The 17,709-nt window shown below is 35.1% G+C and overlaps 3 protein-coding genes across 4 annotated transcripts; 2 read left to right on the top strand and 1 right to left on the bottom strand.

Annotated features, from left to right (window-relative positions):
* Window positions 1-697: 697 nt before the first annotated feature.
* LOC125874805 (cytochrome c1-1, heme protein, mitochondrial) lies at window positions 698-6,361 on the bottom strand. 2 transcript variants are annotated; one of them, XM_049555837.1, is made up of 9 exons: window positions 6,184-6,361; window positions 6,068-6,100; window positions 5,883-5,968; window positions 2,832-3,019; window positions 2,055-2,334; window positions 1,916-1,987; window positions 1,491-1,607; window positions 1,341-1,406; window positions 698-1,016 (listed from the first exon to the last, which is right to left on the bottom strand). In XM_049555837.1, the coding sequence occupies exons 1-9, from the start codon at window positions 6,185-6,187 to the stop codon at window positions 900-902; spliced, it is 963 nt and encodes a 320-aa protein (XP_049411794.1). In that variant the 5' UTR covers window positions 6,188-6,361; the 3' UTR covers window positions 698-899. The 2 variants fall into 2 exon arrangements, with proteins under 2 accessions (XP_049411794.1, XP_049411793.1); XM_049555836.1 differs by having other exon boundaries at window positions 6,172-6,325.
* A 1,135-nt stretch (window positions 6,362-7,496) lies between these two features.
* LOC125874395 (cytochrome P450 734A1-like) lies at window positions 7,497-10,563 on the top strand. The gene is made up of 5 exons (XM_049555276.1): window positions 7,497-7,792; window positions 8,397-8,620; window positions 8,772-9,016; window positions 9,678-10,056; window positions 10,138-10,563. Exons 1-5 carry the CDS (start codon window positions 7,525-7,527, stop codon window positions 10,561-10,563), a joined length of 1,542 nt encoding a protein of 513 aa, XP_049411233.1. The 5' UTR covers window positions 7,497-7,524.
* Window positions 10,564-11,324: 761 nt separating this feature from the next.
* LOC125874224 (putative cytochrome c oxidase subunit 5b-like) lies at window positions 11,325-15,551 on the top strand. Its single transcript, XM_049555068.1, has 6 exons — window positions 11,325-11,665; window positions 11,825-11,904; window positions 12,044-12,094; window positions 14,413-14,479; window positions 14,581-14,660; window positions 15,151-15,551. The coding sequence occupies exons 1-6, from the start codon at window positions 11,500-11,502 to the stop codon at window positions 15,211-15,213; spliced, it is 507 nt and encodes a 168-aa protein (XP_049411025.1). The 5' UTR covers window positions 11,325-11,499; the 3' UTR covers window positions 15,214-15,551.
* The last annotated feature ends 2,158 nt before the right edge of the window (window positions 15,552-17,709 follow it).

Here is a 17,709-nt window from a genome sequence, read left to right as displayed (position 1 = left end):
CTATTCTCAAGTATTTTAATAATAATCTATTTCTCATAATGTGTTTTCTCAGTTAACCTATTCATTGAAANGCTTGGTGGATGACAATGGACTATTTTGCCTAGTATGACCCACCCTAAATTGCTCTTATAATTTATTTTTTCCTCAAATAATATAAATATATTTTCCAGAGAAAAGAAGAATCTAACAAAATTTCAAAGAAATAAAATTAGTATTTTTTTTTTTTTTTGATGACAAGGGAAACCCGCAGCCGCTACCCTTTGGGTGCGCACAGGGTAAAACCCCCGCTCCTATGCAATAGCTCGCAAACCACATAGGAGAGGTAACCCGCACTAGGCAAGCCCGGTGCGACGAGCTCGACCCAGAAGGCAAACCCCTTGCTTTCGCTGGCAAGGGGTTTCGAACTTGAGACCTCCAACATGGAAGTCCCAAGCCCAAACCACTGGGCCACCCCGAAGGGTAGGACAGATATATCTTTATAGTGTCCCAAGTTTGTTCGTCGTTTGTTAAGTTCACATTTTATCTAACATTTTATTATAAACTAACTAAACCTTCTCTTGACTTGTGAACTATCAATGTCTCAACCCATGAACTATAATGGGACTTTTTCATCCTTTAACAATAAAAGATAAGAGAAGAAACGTACTGGACATTCCCACGTCAGGTCCCAAGAATAATGTTCTCGTTTGAAAGATACAAGTACCATAAATAGTTAAGTAGTTATTTATTTACCCCTCAAAAAGAATACCTGCAGAGAGACAGTTCTAATTGCACTCTATTGTCTATAGTCTAGACTATATTGTATAACGCTGCAAACTCGAATCATTGGACAAAATGATTAGTAATATTATTCTCTAAGCCCTTGCACGCTTAGAGTGTACATTTCGAAATCCTCGATATCAGTTGACAACATCAAGGACCAACTTGCGAGATTTGAGGACAGACCATCTCAAACGGCGGTAGTAAGCTGCTTGGAGAAGTGCGAGAGATAAAACAAATATCCATTTGAAACCCATCTGTAGAAATTCAAATATGTCAAGAGTCAGGAATATATTATGGCACAACTTATGGGGTGATCGACTGACATTCGACATGCATGCAAATCAGCTACTCAGAATGTGATAGTAGGACACTAAACTTGGTGTTATGTGGGATACTCTCAGCAAGTTCGATTCTTTCAGGATTCAGCAAGCATACAAGCATATATATTACTAATCATTTTGTCCAATGAACACTTTTGGAAGAACTTCTAATTTAAAAAGATGGTGCCCACAAACTAATAAACAAAGCACGGATTGATATAGATGCAAGGAATGGAGGAAGGTGAAGTTGCAACATACCAGCTTTCTCTCTTCCATCTCTGGCTCAGCAGCCCAGGACAAGAATGAGACAACATCTTTTCCCATCTGTCAGCGTAAACATTATAACTTCCACAGAAATGGTTCAAAACATAAAGCAGATGTAAGGGGGTAAAGGGAAAGATATATTGCCTGTGCCTCGGTTGCAGGGATGCCATCCTCATACTCAACGGCACCATCATTAAGCATTTTAGGCATTGCTATAGCTCCACCAGGGAAGTAAGGATTATAGTGAAGTCCTTCTCGAATCTATAATGTGAGTTGAGAAGAAAAATGAGTTCTACTGAAATGAAGAAATATTGACAAATTGGTATCAAAAGACCGAGGTAATGCTTATTCTTCTCCTTCCTCATACTCTTGAATAAGGCAAGGCTTTTCCCAGTCACAAAGCAGGGTTAACCAACTAAATTGGAATGGGACAGTACTAATATCTCCTAGCAATATCTTCAGATGCACACTATCTTTTTTTCATACATAACTGTTTGTATCTACTAGTTCTTCTATTCAAACAAAAGAAAAATAGTCATAAAGCAAAAGCAGCTTGAGACAGGAATTACCGAGACACCAGCAGGAGGGTCGCGGTAGCCAGTTAGAAGAGCAAAAACATAGTTTTGACCATTATGACGAGCCTGAAAAGTGGAATAAATCAGGCAATGCAGATCATATGTTTGTCAAACTTTAGAAGATAATCAGTACCTTAGTAATTAGACTTAGATCAGGAGGATAGGCTCCTCCATTAGCAAACCTTGCAGCTGCTTCATTTGCATAAGGCTGAGGGAAACGATCACTCAGCTTCCCAGGACGGGTAAACATCTCACCTTCGTCATTAGGCCCATCAACCACCTCAATTTCTGCTGCCATGGCCTTGGTCTCTTCCTCTGTGTACGCAACCCCAACAAGATCACGATATGAAATTAGAGACATTGAGTGGCATGACGCGCAAACTTGTTGGTAAACCTGGTGACCTCGACGGATCCTGTATTAAATAAAGATGGAGGCACACAAGCTAATTGGTTATTGCATCTTCTTTGAAACCTAGTGTAAAATATAGCGTTTGAAAAGAAGAAAATTGATATCCCTTCTCTAGACGGGAAAATACTGTAAGAACACAGGCCGAATTACTTGTCTGTGGACAAATATTTCCATATGATATATAATAACTAAGAGAAAACTTAATGAACCAGATCTTTACCAATCAAAAAAGAATATAAACTGCCCCCAAGGCCTAGCTCAAGTGGCAAAAGGTGGAGGATTTGTGGCTTAGGTCGCAGGTTCAAGCCCCACACCATGCAAAGCGAAGCCCCGTATTTAAGTGGAGAAGGGTAGAGGGGTGGGCCCATTATTCACCGAGTTTAGAAGGCTGTGATTGGTCCAAAGGGCGGGTCACAGACGGATTTCTCGGTTATCAAAAAAAAAAAAAAAGAATATAAACTAAGAAACTTTAACAATATGTAGCAGCACATAAGTACTTACGAAGCATGGTCATAAGAACTGAGGATGCCTTCGTGAGGCCAGGGATAGCTGGGACACTCTAGTCCATGCTCTGCCTCATCAGAATAAGCAATTGTTGCAAAACTAAGGAGCCCAGACACTCCAGCACCAATGGCTGCAAGTGCTCTGAAAGACTTCGAGCCAGCAGATCCAAGTCCATCCAGGCCATGCTTCAAAATAAATAATAGAAATAGTTTGATCAGCTGAAAATTACTCTATGTGCTTTTATAAGGCATTCAATGCAATAATTTACCAGAACACTATAGCTCCTAATCGCAACATAAGCAAAGAATTGTTCAACGAAATGAAAATCAAATGAACAAAAGCTACTTTGAAATATTTTATCCATCTCGTGAGCTAAAAGCAAGAGTTTTATCTCTTTGGTGGTGTTATATCATAAATAAACCTTCATTTTTTCCATTTGCTACAGTAAGCACAACCAACTTCAAGGAATGCATGGAATTAATATCCTTGTAGATGAGCAATTGCTCACCTGAAAGATACTATTGTTGCAATCTATGGCATAAAGTATATATTGGCACAGTCAAAAGCAAATTCAAGTATATGATGCAATTCTATGGCATGTCACACTGTCTAAAACCCCACCAGTTTAAATTAGAACAAAGTTTATGAGAGGTTCAGTTATATGGCACTTCCTCAGGAAAATGCAAATACATTGGAATACCATAGATGCAAAGGAGGCTTCAACGAGACCTCCAAGTATCTCCTGTTCTGTATCTTTATCCTTCATTGTTGAAATAAATAAGTGTAGTTGGCAAGACAACTATAGCCATCCTCCCCAACATTTTCAGTACTGTGGCATAGTTGTTGTTGTTATTGTGTTGGAATGAAAAGAATCGTAATTGGCAAAACAAGTCATATTAATATATGGGAGGGGAGCAATGCTAGCCTTCTTCCATTCTTGTGATAGATCCACCTAAAAGAAAGAAAAGAACAATGTTTATGTTTGGTTGATTCCTAGGTGTAGTGTGTCTTCTCCTATACTGCCTATTAGTGCTAGTAGAGTAGTATTGACCTATAATACATAACCTTTAGCTAACTATTAGAATTGAGAATTGAAACATAGCATTTGAGGAAGCATTAATCGAGGATACATGACAGAAAAAATTGTTCTATTTCCAAACTTCACCTTATGAGAACTTTTCTCGAATGATGCATTTTTTCTCATCATATGACTGAGAAATACAATGTCATATGGTAATGAATGTTGGGTTGCTAAAGTCCAACATTTCCACAAGATAGTGTTGTAGAGATGTGGAAGCTAACATGAATGTACGGTCATACAAAATTAGATCAAATTAAAAATAAGTACATTCATCAAAAGGTGCAAGTAGCACACACTGAGGATAAAATGTGAGAAAGCCACTTGAGATGGTGTGGACATGGCCTACATTGACCTATTGAGGCACCGGTTATTAGGCACGAAACTATGGTGAGTGAAAGTGTTATGTAGAACTAATATAACTTGGAAAGTTGTCTCAAAAGGCTTACAAATCTTTGACATCAATGCGAACTTAGCTAAAGATGGGGCATAATGGAAGAAAAAGATGCATATAGGTGATATCTACTTGTGAGAATAAGTTTCAGACTTGTTGTCATTACTATCATTACTTATTTTCCACTTTTGTTTTAGGAAAAATGGTCAAATTTGCCCCTCTACTATGTGAAAAGGATCAAGTTTACCTACATTATACTATCCGTACCCCCTTTAACTATATGATTCAAATATACCCCTCCTCTGTTATGATTGTCCAAGGTGGACACACAATACCATGTGGCACTGACATTTTGATGAGGTAGACATCACGTGGCATGCCACCTCAACTCCCCAACCCATTTTACCCCTCCCTCATCAAGAAAATCCTCTATATTCTTTACCATTTGTGAAATGAAAGCAAGGGCTATTCAGTGAAAATTGATACCAAGATGAAGTGTTATCACCTCAAATACACTGATAAACTATTAGAAGGTTTTGCACTCTTTGGACTACAAAATGATAAAGGAATTGTTTGTAGTACAATGGACAAAATTATCCCAATAAATTGACTTCATGTTTTAAGAAAAGAAGCATTGCATTATATGACTTTCTGGCTTTGGTAAAGCAATCAGGTTATTTTGACCTGGAATTAAGCCCTTGCACAGCATGATCATCTGGTGGATTCATATGCTAAAAAAAAGAGACAGAGAATAAAGGAAAACAAAGCCAAGTCTACTCTAGAACAATCTTTCTTGGAAGCTAATTTACTCCTGTCCAAAGTTTTATATGAACACTTGTGAACAACTCTATTTCATTACCAGGTCCAAATAGTAAAAAGAAACTATTGAAGGTAAAGATCCTCTGCACAAACTCATTAGATTGTTCAGTAGCCTCTTAATTTGGAAAAAACACGTCATATTACAAGGTTAGAAAAGCATGATGGATGGTATAAGCTACACATTTTCCAACTCGTCCTATCTTTAGCACAAAGTTTTTAGTTCTTGTCAATTGAGAAGCACTTACAATTTCAATCATAACGAAGGAGATGTTGTACTGTATGTAGCATTAATTAAGTACAGCTATCTAAATACAAATAAGAATTGGAGCCAATTCCATTGCTCCTACGGGACCTGCTTTATGTTGAAGCAATTTTTGTACTTCTTCCATTTCAAACTTTTTTATAGCACTCTTTCCATTTTCTGATGCCACAAAATGGAAAACATTCCATTTATATTCGACTTCACAACTTTCAATTATTCAAATTCAATTAACTGTTTTATATGTTCCAGTGTTCAAATTAACTTTCTCAACTACTATCAAATAATATTCTCCTCCGCTATCACTTATGTAATATAATAGACAAAGAGAAGATATCACATGTGTCTGATTTTTAAGCAAAATAACATGAGATGACCCGAAGCTTCAAATCAAACAAACAGAGCTTTATAGTTCATCATTAGAACAAAGACGCAACAAATCACTCATGCAATTTAACTCTGCCTACAATGCAATAAAAATATCCTAAAAATTGATACCTTCAGTGCATCATTTCTACTGGGAAGCTTCGAGTCATTCCTCTGGGCAGCTCCTCTCGTAATAAACCGATTGATTCTTCCAAATCCTGAATTTAAGAAAGAAAAAAGCTTCTAATTTCACACAGGAATGACAGGAAAATAAGTGATAATGAATTAGAAATCGATGCTGAGAGTTAAGTTGATACCGTCAAATCCTATTCTGAACTTCTTCCCTAAACCTGCAAAAGTGAAAAGATTCAGCTCATTTTGACAACAAATCAATGAAATCCAAATCGAGATTAGGATTTACAGAAAATATTACTCATGATTCACAGAGAGGATGTTGTGCCGGTGAGTAGCGGATGGCAGAAGAACGTAGCGTGCGTCAGCGATGACTGAACTGTTCGAGACGATTTTGTTCGTGTGCGCGAGAAGAGGATCGTCTAGTTCATGGCCTTTGAGAAATGAAGGGTCAGAAATTGATCCAGTCTTCAAGTCGGGTCGCCAATTTTCGGGTCAAATTCGATTTTCGCTTAATTCGTATGTAATTTTATTAGAGTATTAAAAAAGTCAAATACAGAAAAAAAAATTCTTTAAATACTACTCTTATATATAATCTATACTACCTACCATCTTTCTTTAGTTATTTTTCATGCAAAAATATAAAGATATTTTTTTTAAAAAATAATATTCATACGTTTATTTTTGTACAAAAATTAATGGATGAATGTGAATTTTAAAAGGCAAAAAAGATAAATATACCCCCAAACTATTGTAAATGGTATGCAGATACCCTCCGTCATATTTTTGAGACATTGGTGCCCTGTCGTCCAAAAACTAGAGCACATATACCCTTAATACCATTTACGGTTGTTTTTAAAAAATCGGGTTAATTTGAGTCAATTTGGAGATTTCCGTCAATTGAAGGGTACAAATGATGAAATTAGTAATGGCAGGGGTAAGAATAACTTCGTTTTAACGGTAGGGATATAGTCAACTATTAAACTAAGGTTAAGGAATATTTTTTACCCTTTTCCCATACAAAATTATAGAAGAACATAAATAAAAATAAAAAAATTATAAAAATCAGTATTTTGTATTTAAATGATACATTAAAAAAATGGAATTAAAGAATTAAAATGAAAGAAAGTTGAGGTAGAATATATGTCAAAATGAAAATTGAGGACAAGTCAAAGGAGCTGCCTATGTATTTGGCCAATTTTATTTATGGAAAAAGTATTTTACTCATCATAAACCATTTATCTAGGGTGGAAATCTCTTTCCAACAAATGAGCAATTTTTTTTCCTAAACAATTATGACACCAAATCTTTCCAAGCCCTCAATTATTTCTACATTCCAATTTTTTAAAAGTAAATCAAGCCATCCTTAATAAGATATATATTAAATTAATTACCTTGGAAGGATATATACCCAGATTTTATTAGCATTCTGAGATACTAATAGTGAACCATTTATTATATTTCCTTATTAAGATAATATTTTGTTTTGATTACAAAGGACAATGAGACATATTTATTAATCAACAAATATATATAAATAGACTAATTCACCTCAATACTCTTATAAACCAAATATAGGGAGCCATATTTCTGCTAGAATTAGAGAAATTAACTTGTTGTTAATTATTGATTAGTGGTGCATATGGAAGATTACTGGTTATGTTATCTTATTATATTTTGGTTTGTTTTGTTAATTGTTCAGAAAGTGGTGATTAATCTCTGTTGGAGACCAAGGAGAATTCAAAATCATTTTTTGAAGCAAGGGATTAGGGGTCCTAAATATAATTTTTTGTTGGGAAATCTAAAAGAAATTGCTGATTTACAACCTTCTTCTTCTCAAAACTTTTCTTTATCCCATGACATTGTTCCTAGAGTCTTTTCTTTCTACCATCACTGGAAGAATATATATGGTACTAATTACTCTCAATTTTCTATTGATTATATGTATGCTTAATAATTTAAATTCTATTAATTTCTTGTGTCACTATTTGGATCTGCTTGAATTGGCTAAGAACAATATCTAGGTTATGCATAAGGGGTGTTTAATTGCAAATTAAATCATAATATAGTCCAGTTTATATAACTTAAATCCAATCGTATCTCAAAAGGAACTATTTCTGTCTATTATATGTCAGTGGCTTGTGCTTGAACTTGAATTAGTAGTAAATTGAGTTTTAGTTATATGCATTGACGATGTGTAAGATTTTTTATTCAATATATGATTCTATGAGTTGATGGTATAGCTAGGTAACTAGTATTTCAAAAGCAAGTATTGTTGTGCATAAACACCTTCATTTTTGTTTACACACACCTTCATAGAAGATGTGATTTGTAATTTTAAAAATAAGATAGGTTATCTGCTACAACAGATAAAAGATTGATGACATGAGTGTAAATTACATGACGATACATATATAAAACTTAAACACTCAATATAAAAATTGATTGGGAATATAACCTAGAATAACATGTTACTAATATTTTTTTGTGATATATCATGGGCTCATGGCACAGGTGCAACATTTCTTGTGTGGTTTGGGCCAACAGTTCGTGTCTTCATCTCAGATCCAACGCTTATTAGAGATATCTTCCTTGTAAAATCAGACAACTTTGAGAAAATTGAAACACCTCCATCCGCCAAGAAGCTCGAAGGCGATGGTTTGTCCAGTCTCAGAGGAGAAAAATGGGCTCACCATAGAAAGATATTAACTCAAACATTTTACTCAGAAAATCTCAAGGCAAGTAGATAAACTTAAATACTAATTATATTTAATATTTATACATATTTTATGAATTTCTTAACGTAATTATGTTTGGACTATCTTTCTTCTCGAAATAAGTTTAACTTGTACGTAAAATTTATATCTTGTCCTTTTCTTAATTAAACAGCTAATGATTCCTACGATGGGGAAGAGTATGAAGGATATGTTGACCAAATGGTCGTCAAAAATGTCGAAGGATGGCAAGGTGGAAATAGAAGTTTCAGAATGGTTCTTGAGCTTGTCTGAAAAGGTGATTACACATACGGTGTTTGGAAGCAGCTATGAAGATGGAAAAGCCATCTTTGAGTTGCAAGCACAACAATTGGTTTATGCCACTAATGCTTTTCATCAACTTTTCATTCCCGGGTTTAGGTACGTATAAATAATGAAATGAAATGAATACCATACAGGTGAAAGACGAGAACTCTTTCACCTGTATGGTATAAGACTTGCACAATCCTTATAAGACTTGCCTCCTTATAAGACTTGCACAATCCTTCTATCTTTGACCCATTAAGCTAGTTTCTAATGTGTGAGTTAGGCCTAAGGGCTTATTTGACATGGTATTAGAGTCAGACCCGATCCAATGTGGGCCTTAGAGTCCTGGACTGTTGTAAGGATAGAAGTACACACCGAACTGGATAAAAGAATGTCCTTTAATTTCTAGGCATGCAAGAGGAGGTGTGTTAGGATCAAACGCTTACCATTATGCCAAAAGTTATAAATGATTGTAAGGACACAACTCTATTTATTAACTAAGTTCACCACGCAAGCGTCATGTTCGATCATGACTCTAATTTGGACCACCCAACCCCCTCGTGAATCTTGTCATAGGCAGGATGTTGACGTTATCCAACAAGGTGAATGAAATAATGAATCCACATTTGTAAAGGACAAGAACCCTGAAGCGATAATGAATGGAATGAATGTCACACCTCAAATATATGGACATCATTAAATTTAAATACGTACTCAATTTCAAAACATTGGCGTAACTAAAATTGAAAGGTGTTATTTCTTTATATTTTGACAGGTTCTTGCCTACTAAGAAGAACATAATTTCTTGGAAATTGGACAAAGACGTTAGAAATTCATTGATGAAGCTAATTGAACATAGGAAAAAAAGTTTAGAGTGTGATCAATCGGAGGAAGGCCCGAAGGATTTGTTGGAAGTAATGATCAAAGCTAGTAATTCAACTTATTCAAATAGTGCTATCAAAGTTGATGACATTGTAGAAGAATGCAAAACCATGTTCTTAGCTGGCAAATATACAACCTCAAATTTGCTGACATGGACAACCATTCTATTAGCCATGAATCCACACTGGCAACAACTTGCACGTGACGAGGTTTTCAACGTCTGTGGAGCACGTGACACCCCATCTAAGGACGATATTGCAAAACTTAAAACGGTAAGCACATTCAACCCTGAAGTTATGAGTTCGTATTAGATGTTCACTTATAATTCATGTGGTTCAACTTTGTAATGTCAGCTTGGTATGATCCTGAACGAATCCCTCCGACTATATCCACCTCTTGCAGCAACAATCCGACGGGCGAAGATAGATACAACATTGGGGACTTTGAATTTGCCTCAAGGGACAGAGCTACTTATACCGTTTATAGGAATCCATCATGATGCAGAGTTATGGGGAGACGATGTGAGTGAATTTAATCCAGGAAGATTTGCGCGCGGCGTCGGTCAAGCAGCGAAAAGACCCATGGCATTCATGCCTTTCGGCTTAGGCGCTCGCCACTGCATTGGGCAAAATTTAGCTATCATACAAGCTAAATTAGCAATAGCTATGATGTTGATGAGTTTCTCCTTTGAACTTGCTCCAACTTACCAACATGCTCCTACTATTCTTATATTTCTATGTCCACAATATGGAGCTCCAATCACTTTCAAGAAATTGTAGTCTTTAGAAATATGGGACTACCTAGATACAATATGTTATGTACTAGTAGTATTTATGAACTATTTCTTGTTTTATCTATGGATTAATTAATGGCGATTATTTTCTTTATGTGATCATGTATGTTTTTGTTGTTGGATAAATGTTGATGATGCCCTTGATTAAATTTGTGAGACTTGTTATCAGGTCAATGATAGTAATGAGAATAAAGGTCTTTGATAATAAATTGATCTAAATTGCCTAGTTGTTTGAATTATTTGATCATGAATGGAGAATGAATTTCTTTAATCATTGGACGATTGAATGACTAGTTGTAAATGACATGAAAATATACTTAGCAATTTATTAAGATTTGACAATTAAATAAAATACTTTAGAATTAATCAGGAGTTGAAACAAGAGAGTGACATTATTATAAATATTTGAAAAATAATTTGTGATATGTTACTATTTATAAATTAGAAGGTACAAATATATAATTTTTGAACGACATGTGTGTTTGAGTTGTGTGGTTGCAATCGAGAATGATTTTCTCCAAATATATGATGTTGGGACAAAGAAGACTTTATGTTTTATATTTTTTTAAAACTATGAATACTTATAAAGATTTCTACCAGAAAAAAGCGCTTTAAAATATTGAAATGTGAATAAATTCTGGTGGTAAAATTATTATTTAATCCTTAAAAAGGAAAATGTAGAGTATAGTTAAAATTAGAAACTCACATTTCACAAAAGAGGTATCCACACTCGTGAGAAATTGTCGCACGAGCGAGTCAACCCATGGGCTTCGGGCCTGTGCCACCCTTACGCTCTCTCATTTTCCACTCCCAAAATTCTCCTTCAAAAAAAAAGCATCAACAACGGGAAAGAGAGAGCAAGAACTATTGATCTCATCCACACCTGAGATCAAATCGGAACCCTAACTCCTTGAAGAAAATCATGTGGAGAAGACTTTCTTCCCAGGTTCGGACTCTAAGCCCACTCCGATCTACCGCTAAATCCAATCGTCTTTCCGCCGCCGCCGCCGCCACCTCCCTATCTTCTTCTCCGGCGACTTTCCGACCTACGGTTCCTTTCATCTCCCGTCACTTCAGTACTGCTTCTGGTAACACTAATTTCATCAGATCTTACTCATTTATTCGCACACGCATATATTGTTTATATTTATATAGGCATATTTATATATAAACATGTATATATATTTGGTTTGTTTTTGTTGTGAATGGATTGTGATGAGAATAAAAATTGTTGTTGTGTGGAACAGCGAATGTTGTTAAGAAAGTGGAGGATGTAATGCCAATTGCTACTGGTCACGAACGCGAAGAGCTTGAAGCTGAGATTCAAGTGAGTGAGCTTCATCCTTTAGGAATTGGATGTTATATGTTTGGTTGTGGTTGTACTTATAGCTCTAATTCAAATATATTGATTTAGGTGTAGTTGTGACTATAACTGATACTTTATGTGTAATTTTTTGCTTGCGTAGGGAAAGGATCTTCTCGCCATTAACTTTCCTGAGGGTCCTTTTGGCACAAAGGTCAGTGTGGTTACTAGTTCTTGTTTTTTGTTACATTTGTTGTCTGTTAATGAAGTAGTTTTATCTTATCTGATGCGTATTGTTTTATAAGATAGAATCAGTAGTTTGCACTTGTAATGATGGGTACCTCTCCCTATCATGGATAACGTGCATGACTCAACGATAGGTATTGTTGGAAGTAGCTGTTCTTTAGGCATTTGACTGACTTTCTCGATAAACTAGTAATATATACGAGTACAATTCCATTAGGTCATATCGAGTTTAACTAAACTGAAGTTTTGTCCCCCATTCAGTATTTATTTTGTTGGATATGTATAATACAAGTGTCTGAAAAAAAATGTACATGTCGCCTTGTAAAATTCCAATTTTATGTTCCTTCACATATATCTAGTTCTGAAATTTTCATAAAGCCACTGTGACTTTCTTAAGTGATGTAATAATCCGTAGGTAGGTGCTGCTTTTCCCTCTTTCATCGATGGAACATGCCATGGTGCAGCATTTGATCCATCATAATTAGTAAGAATGGATTACTGTCTCAAACCTCCATAGTAAACATGATGTTGTGTTTCCTTTAATTTAAGGAGGGAAAGGGCACTGGAATGAGTTCGTTTGCTTCCCTTATGTTTTTTGGCACGAGTGACGTAGAAGTGGATGAGCTGCACTTCTCTTATGTTCAATTTTGAAAGGGTTAGAAAAGAGTGAGAACTGTCAATTCTCTATACTTCACTTTCTTACCAAAAAGGGGAATAGAATCTTGTCTCACTTCCTCTCCTTTCTATTCTTGCTTCAAGTGAGTCTAATCATATTTTTGGAACAAACTGTTGATGGCATGGGCATTTGTAAACCAAACTATTAACTGATGGCATTTTTGTTCAATTTTGCGTAGTTCAAGGATATTTTTGACCATTTTCTGTATTTATTATGAACACGATCATGATAAAAGAAATCTATTTAATTGAAGTGCAATGTTGCTTACTTCTTCTTCAAGTATGTCTATTGCTGTGGAAGATTGAGTAGTCAATGCTATCTCCTTGTATGAATCATGTTCAATGCTAGCTGTTAGATGACATGTGAGCTCTAGTTGCTAGTGTTCTTATCATTCAAATATTGCCCCTAGTTCACGTGCTTATGTTCATTTCCCAATGTTCTTTCACATTCTAATAAGCTGGAGTACAAATCTTTTCAATTTCTGTAATTAGCTTGTACATAGAAACAAAAAATGATCATTTTGGATGGGTATCTTCTGTCAACATTTATACGTGGAAATAAAACATGGTCAAGCTTAGATGGGTTGTAACTTGTCATCCTTTTTTTTTTATAAAAATAATGTTGTTTTGGATAAGGCATAATCTTGCACCAACAAAAAGACATGTACATGTGTGAATAAGTGCACATGCATGCATGTCAAATTATGTGGCATACCATTTTCTTTGGTGTGAGTAGCTTAAACTAATCGCTACAGATTCTCAGATTTGTCACAAAGGAACTTCATTTTGCCTGAGTATGTGTACTTCGACCAGATCTTTCAGAATTCACCAGAACGCTGATACCATACTGGAGGCTTTAGAACTTCTACATGTATACATGAGGCTCTAATTATCAGCCAAATCTACTTTTTCTTCTGTTTTTCGCTCTCTGATCTTCACTTTGTAAACCTTCTTTATTGTTGATGTTGTAATATCACAGCACTTGGCTGTTTTGAGTTTCGACCTAAGTTGCGCAGACTCTTCACTTTCGATGCCGCACCCATGTCGGATTCTCCAAAAATACCCTACTTTTGGTGAATCTGACACGCACCCCTCGACATTTTTGAAGAGTCTGTGCAACATAGGTTTTGACATCAATGAAATGCCATTTACACCTTTCAGAAAAATAGATCACTAGAAACTTGTCAAACTCTGAACCTACTCATATAGTCATGTCAAGCTCATCCCTGAATCAGGTCCTCTCAGCACGTAGGTCTCAATGTCCAATTTGTTGTGACTAGAAAATTTCCGCTTGACTTCTTGTGTTTTACATTTTAAAACACTCAAATGTAATTATTTTATGACTGTCAGTGATGTGATCTGCTAATGTAAAACATATTGTGTGCTTATGAGCCTATAGAAAAATTTAATTTCGACGTGGACCGCTGTTGCTTCTTATGTATGGTTCAGGATAAAGAATTATTTATCGATAAAGAATTATTTATCATCAAAAAACAAAGGATTATGTGAGGACATTCTTTAGATTGATATAAGCTACTACAGTAATAAGTTATCTTACCAATTAGATGTGTGGTAACATGATCAAATATTTTGAATATATTACAAATGTAGGAAGCACCAGCTGTTGTTGAATCCTACTACGACAAAAGAATTGTAGGATGTCCAGGAGATGAAGGCGGTAAGTCTTCTTTACAGATTCAGATAAAAAAATGTCTCTATTACTGGTTTTTTCCTTTAGGAAGTTCACTTAATCTTCTATGTCATTTTCTAATTTAACAGAAGATGAACATGATGTTGTTTGGTTCTGGCTAGAAAAGGGCAAGCCACATGAATGCCCAGTATGTGCGCAGCATTTTGTGGTAAGTACTGAATTTCTGTATTCTTGGGTCATATTATCATGTTCTAGGCTGTTGGGAATTTTTAGAGATTTGAAAGGCAGTGGTGGAGCCAGGGGTTTCAAAATATGAAGAAGTAAACATTTGAAGAACTGTTACCTTTGTCCAAAAAAAAAAAAACATTTGAAGAAGCCAAAGGGGGTTCAACATCTATGGTATATATATAAAAAATAATTTTAACCATTTATAAACAATGTAGTTTTCCAACGAAGGGGATTATTGGGCCCTTACTAGCTCACCCCTGGTGAAAGCCCACGGCACTCCTTAATCAGGGGAAATTTCAGATTCCTTTACAGATTGCTTCCCTCTTTTTTTCTTCCAATTTTTGAGAGTGGAATCTGAGCTGTAATCAGCTAATTGTAGCCATCAATTGTTACCCATGCAAACCTTAATTTCTTAAGCTTTTACTCATAATGAAGCTCATACTGGGAATGATTTTAATTCTATGCAACAGTTGAAGGTGGTTGGCCCTGGAGGACCTCCTGATGGACATGACGATGATGATCATCATCACTGATAGCACTTGCAACTTTTCTACCGGAATAAATCTGGTTCAGATGATGAGAGATTTTCTAACTCTACAAACACGGGATAAAAAAGTTCTGTGATTTTTTTTGCTTTTAGTGGATCGGTTGTTCTTACAGCTGCTGTGGCAGCGGTGAAGTTGAATACTTTTGCTTTTAGATTTTACTTAGACGTGGCATGGTCTGTTAGAATTAGAAACCCAGTTTCTCCAAATGCAGAGTTCAATAATCAATAGCCACATATTTGATTTTCTTGCAAGTGTTCCTTTTTGTTTTGTTGAAGTGCTCATGTTGGCACAGCGTGTACTTGAACAAAATGATGTTTCATCATTACCAGACTGCTGCAACATTCTTTCACAACACCTTCTTTATACATAGGTAAAACTGACAACATACTTTGTTGCGGTCAGTTACACACTAAGGTTGCATTGTTGAATTATATTTCAGTTTACCAAGAAAGATGCGTTCCGAGGAAAGCTGCGTAAATATGATGTTTTTTTTGGCTTCCCCACTCGGTGTTCGGTACCCACATTGGGGGTAAAGTAAAGCGCTCCCTAACAAAGGCAAAGGCGACTTCCCTGAGACATCTACTTAAGGATGAAAGATTACTTACCATTTCACCATAATCTTTGTTGTGAAGTTGTTTGATCAAATTTGTGAATTTAACCTATAATAATTGGATATGCATGTACACAAACAGCCTTTTATTTTCAAGAGAATAATGCAAGGACCTACTCTCCTAATAATACTGTTACATTGAAAGCTTTCGTATGCAAGGTTGTGGTAAGAATCAGGGCCAGACTCTATATCATTAGTTACGGATTTGGCAGAACCAATAGCTTGAGCTAGCCAGATCTTGTGAGAAATTTACTTAAAATGTATAAATAATTTTATTCCGAACCAAACATAAGCTATAGAATTTATTATCTATAAACTTAAAATCTTGAATCGAACATTAAGGGTACGTGTTACCATGATAGGTGCCCAAGTTTAGCTTCCAGGAGGCTCAAACCTGGAATAACGAACATCTATCGAATTCCGCTACAGGAAAAAGGCAAAAAGGAATATAAAGTGAATCATATTATCAAGATGGACATGGAAAAAAGTTGGAACAGGTGAGACAATACGAGAGAATAGAAATATTTCCTTTTCTGGTACAAAAAATGAATATTTCTCTCAGTTAAAACAAATATTTTTTCTTAATTATTTACGTAACTCTGGACACGCAATTATTTCATATTCCGGTTCGAAATTTAAAGAAGAATTAAGCAGCAATACTCTCTATGATACATGAATATTCGTGACTCATAGTAATAAGGATCGATTACCTGGCAGTGGCGAAGCCAAAATTTTCACTAAGGGATTTCAAAATATGAAAAGTAAACGTACGAAAAAAGCCAAAAAAGATTCAACATATACTATAAATAATATAATTTTTCGAAGAGGATTTGAACCGCTGGCCCTACCTGACTCCATTCTGTTACCTTGTAAGAACTAAGAAAAGAAAGGTACTTTAGTGTGATGGGAATAAAAATGGAATTCATTCTCATCATAAAAACAAAGAATATTGCTAGCTGTTTTTATGCATGTGCTTCTTTTCATTTCTTTTCTTTTGGGATAAAAACAATGAAAGAGCAGAAAATCAGAATTAGATCCAGAGTTTTGTTAGTGAGTATAAAATATTATATATTCGAAAACTACTTCAAATGATTATCGAGAGTTTTGTCACATGAAATTTAATTAAAATACGTGTGAATGTACAAATATAACTCGTTTCAAACTTTAAACTTGAGTTATTCGAATTAGATTGTGATGCGTTTCTTCACTTATAATTTGTTTCATACTACTTGTCTTTAAACAAATTTTAAACAGATTGACTGATACGATTGAATTTTATTGAGCTATGTTAAATGTGAAGTTTTCTTCTGTCGTTTAGTTGAGAACAAGTTATCCCAAGATTAATTATCCTGGGATAACTTATTCCATCACTATGGTATAAATGGTGGGATAAGTTATCACAAACATGACAACCAAACAAGACACCAAATTTTTATCTCATAACTATTTTTTTATTTCAAGACTATTTATTCTTATCCGTCACACCAAACGATACAGATCTCTCTCTATTTGTTCCTACTATACAACAAAATAAAATAAAATTTAAAAACACAAAATTGTGCTTCATTGTAAGCTTTCACAGGACTGGAAGGTAAGGTAGGGTCATGAACAATTAAAAAGGGAGGACTCATGCGTTGATAGTCATCATCAAGAACTAGATGGGGATGATTCATGCATTTGTAATGTGATCATAAAGATAGTAATTCAATAAAATTGATCATATATAACCAATCAATCACGTGGCTAAATAGTTCTCTATCCATTTTCTTTTTATAAAGATCTTGTCTTTTATACCATAAAGTATTTATATAAAAAAGAAGTTAATAATAGAACCTACTATATATATATGCATAAAATGAGGCCTAAAAGTT

The sequence above is a fragment of the Solanum stenotomum genome, chromosome 8 (assembly GCF_019186545.1).
Source record: "Solanum stenotomum isolate F172 chromosome 8, ASM1918654v1, whole genome shotgun sequence".
In the NCBI taxonomy this organism is placed as follows: Eukaryota; Viridiplantae; Streptophyta; class Magnoliopsida; order Solanales; family Solanaceae; genus Solanum; species Solanum stenotomum.
The sequence above is the reverse complement of the archived record's forward strand: the minus strand, read 5'-3'. Positions and strand labels throughout refer to the sequence as shown.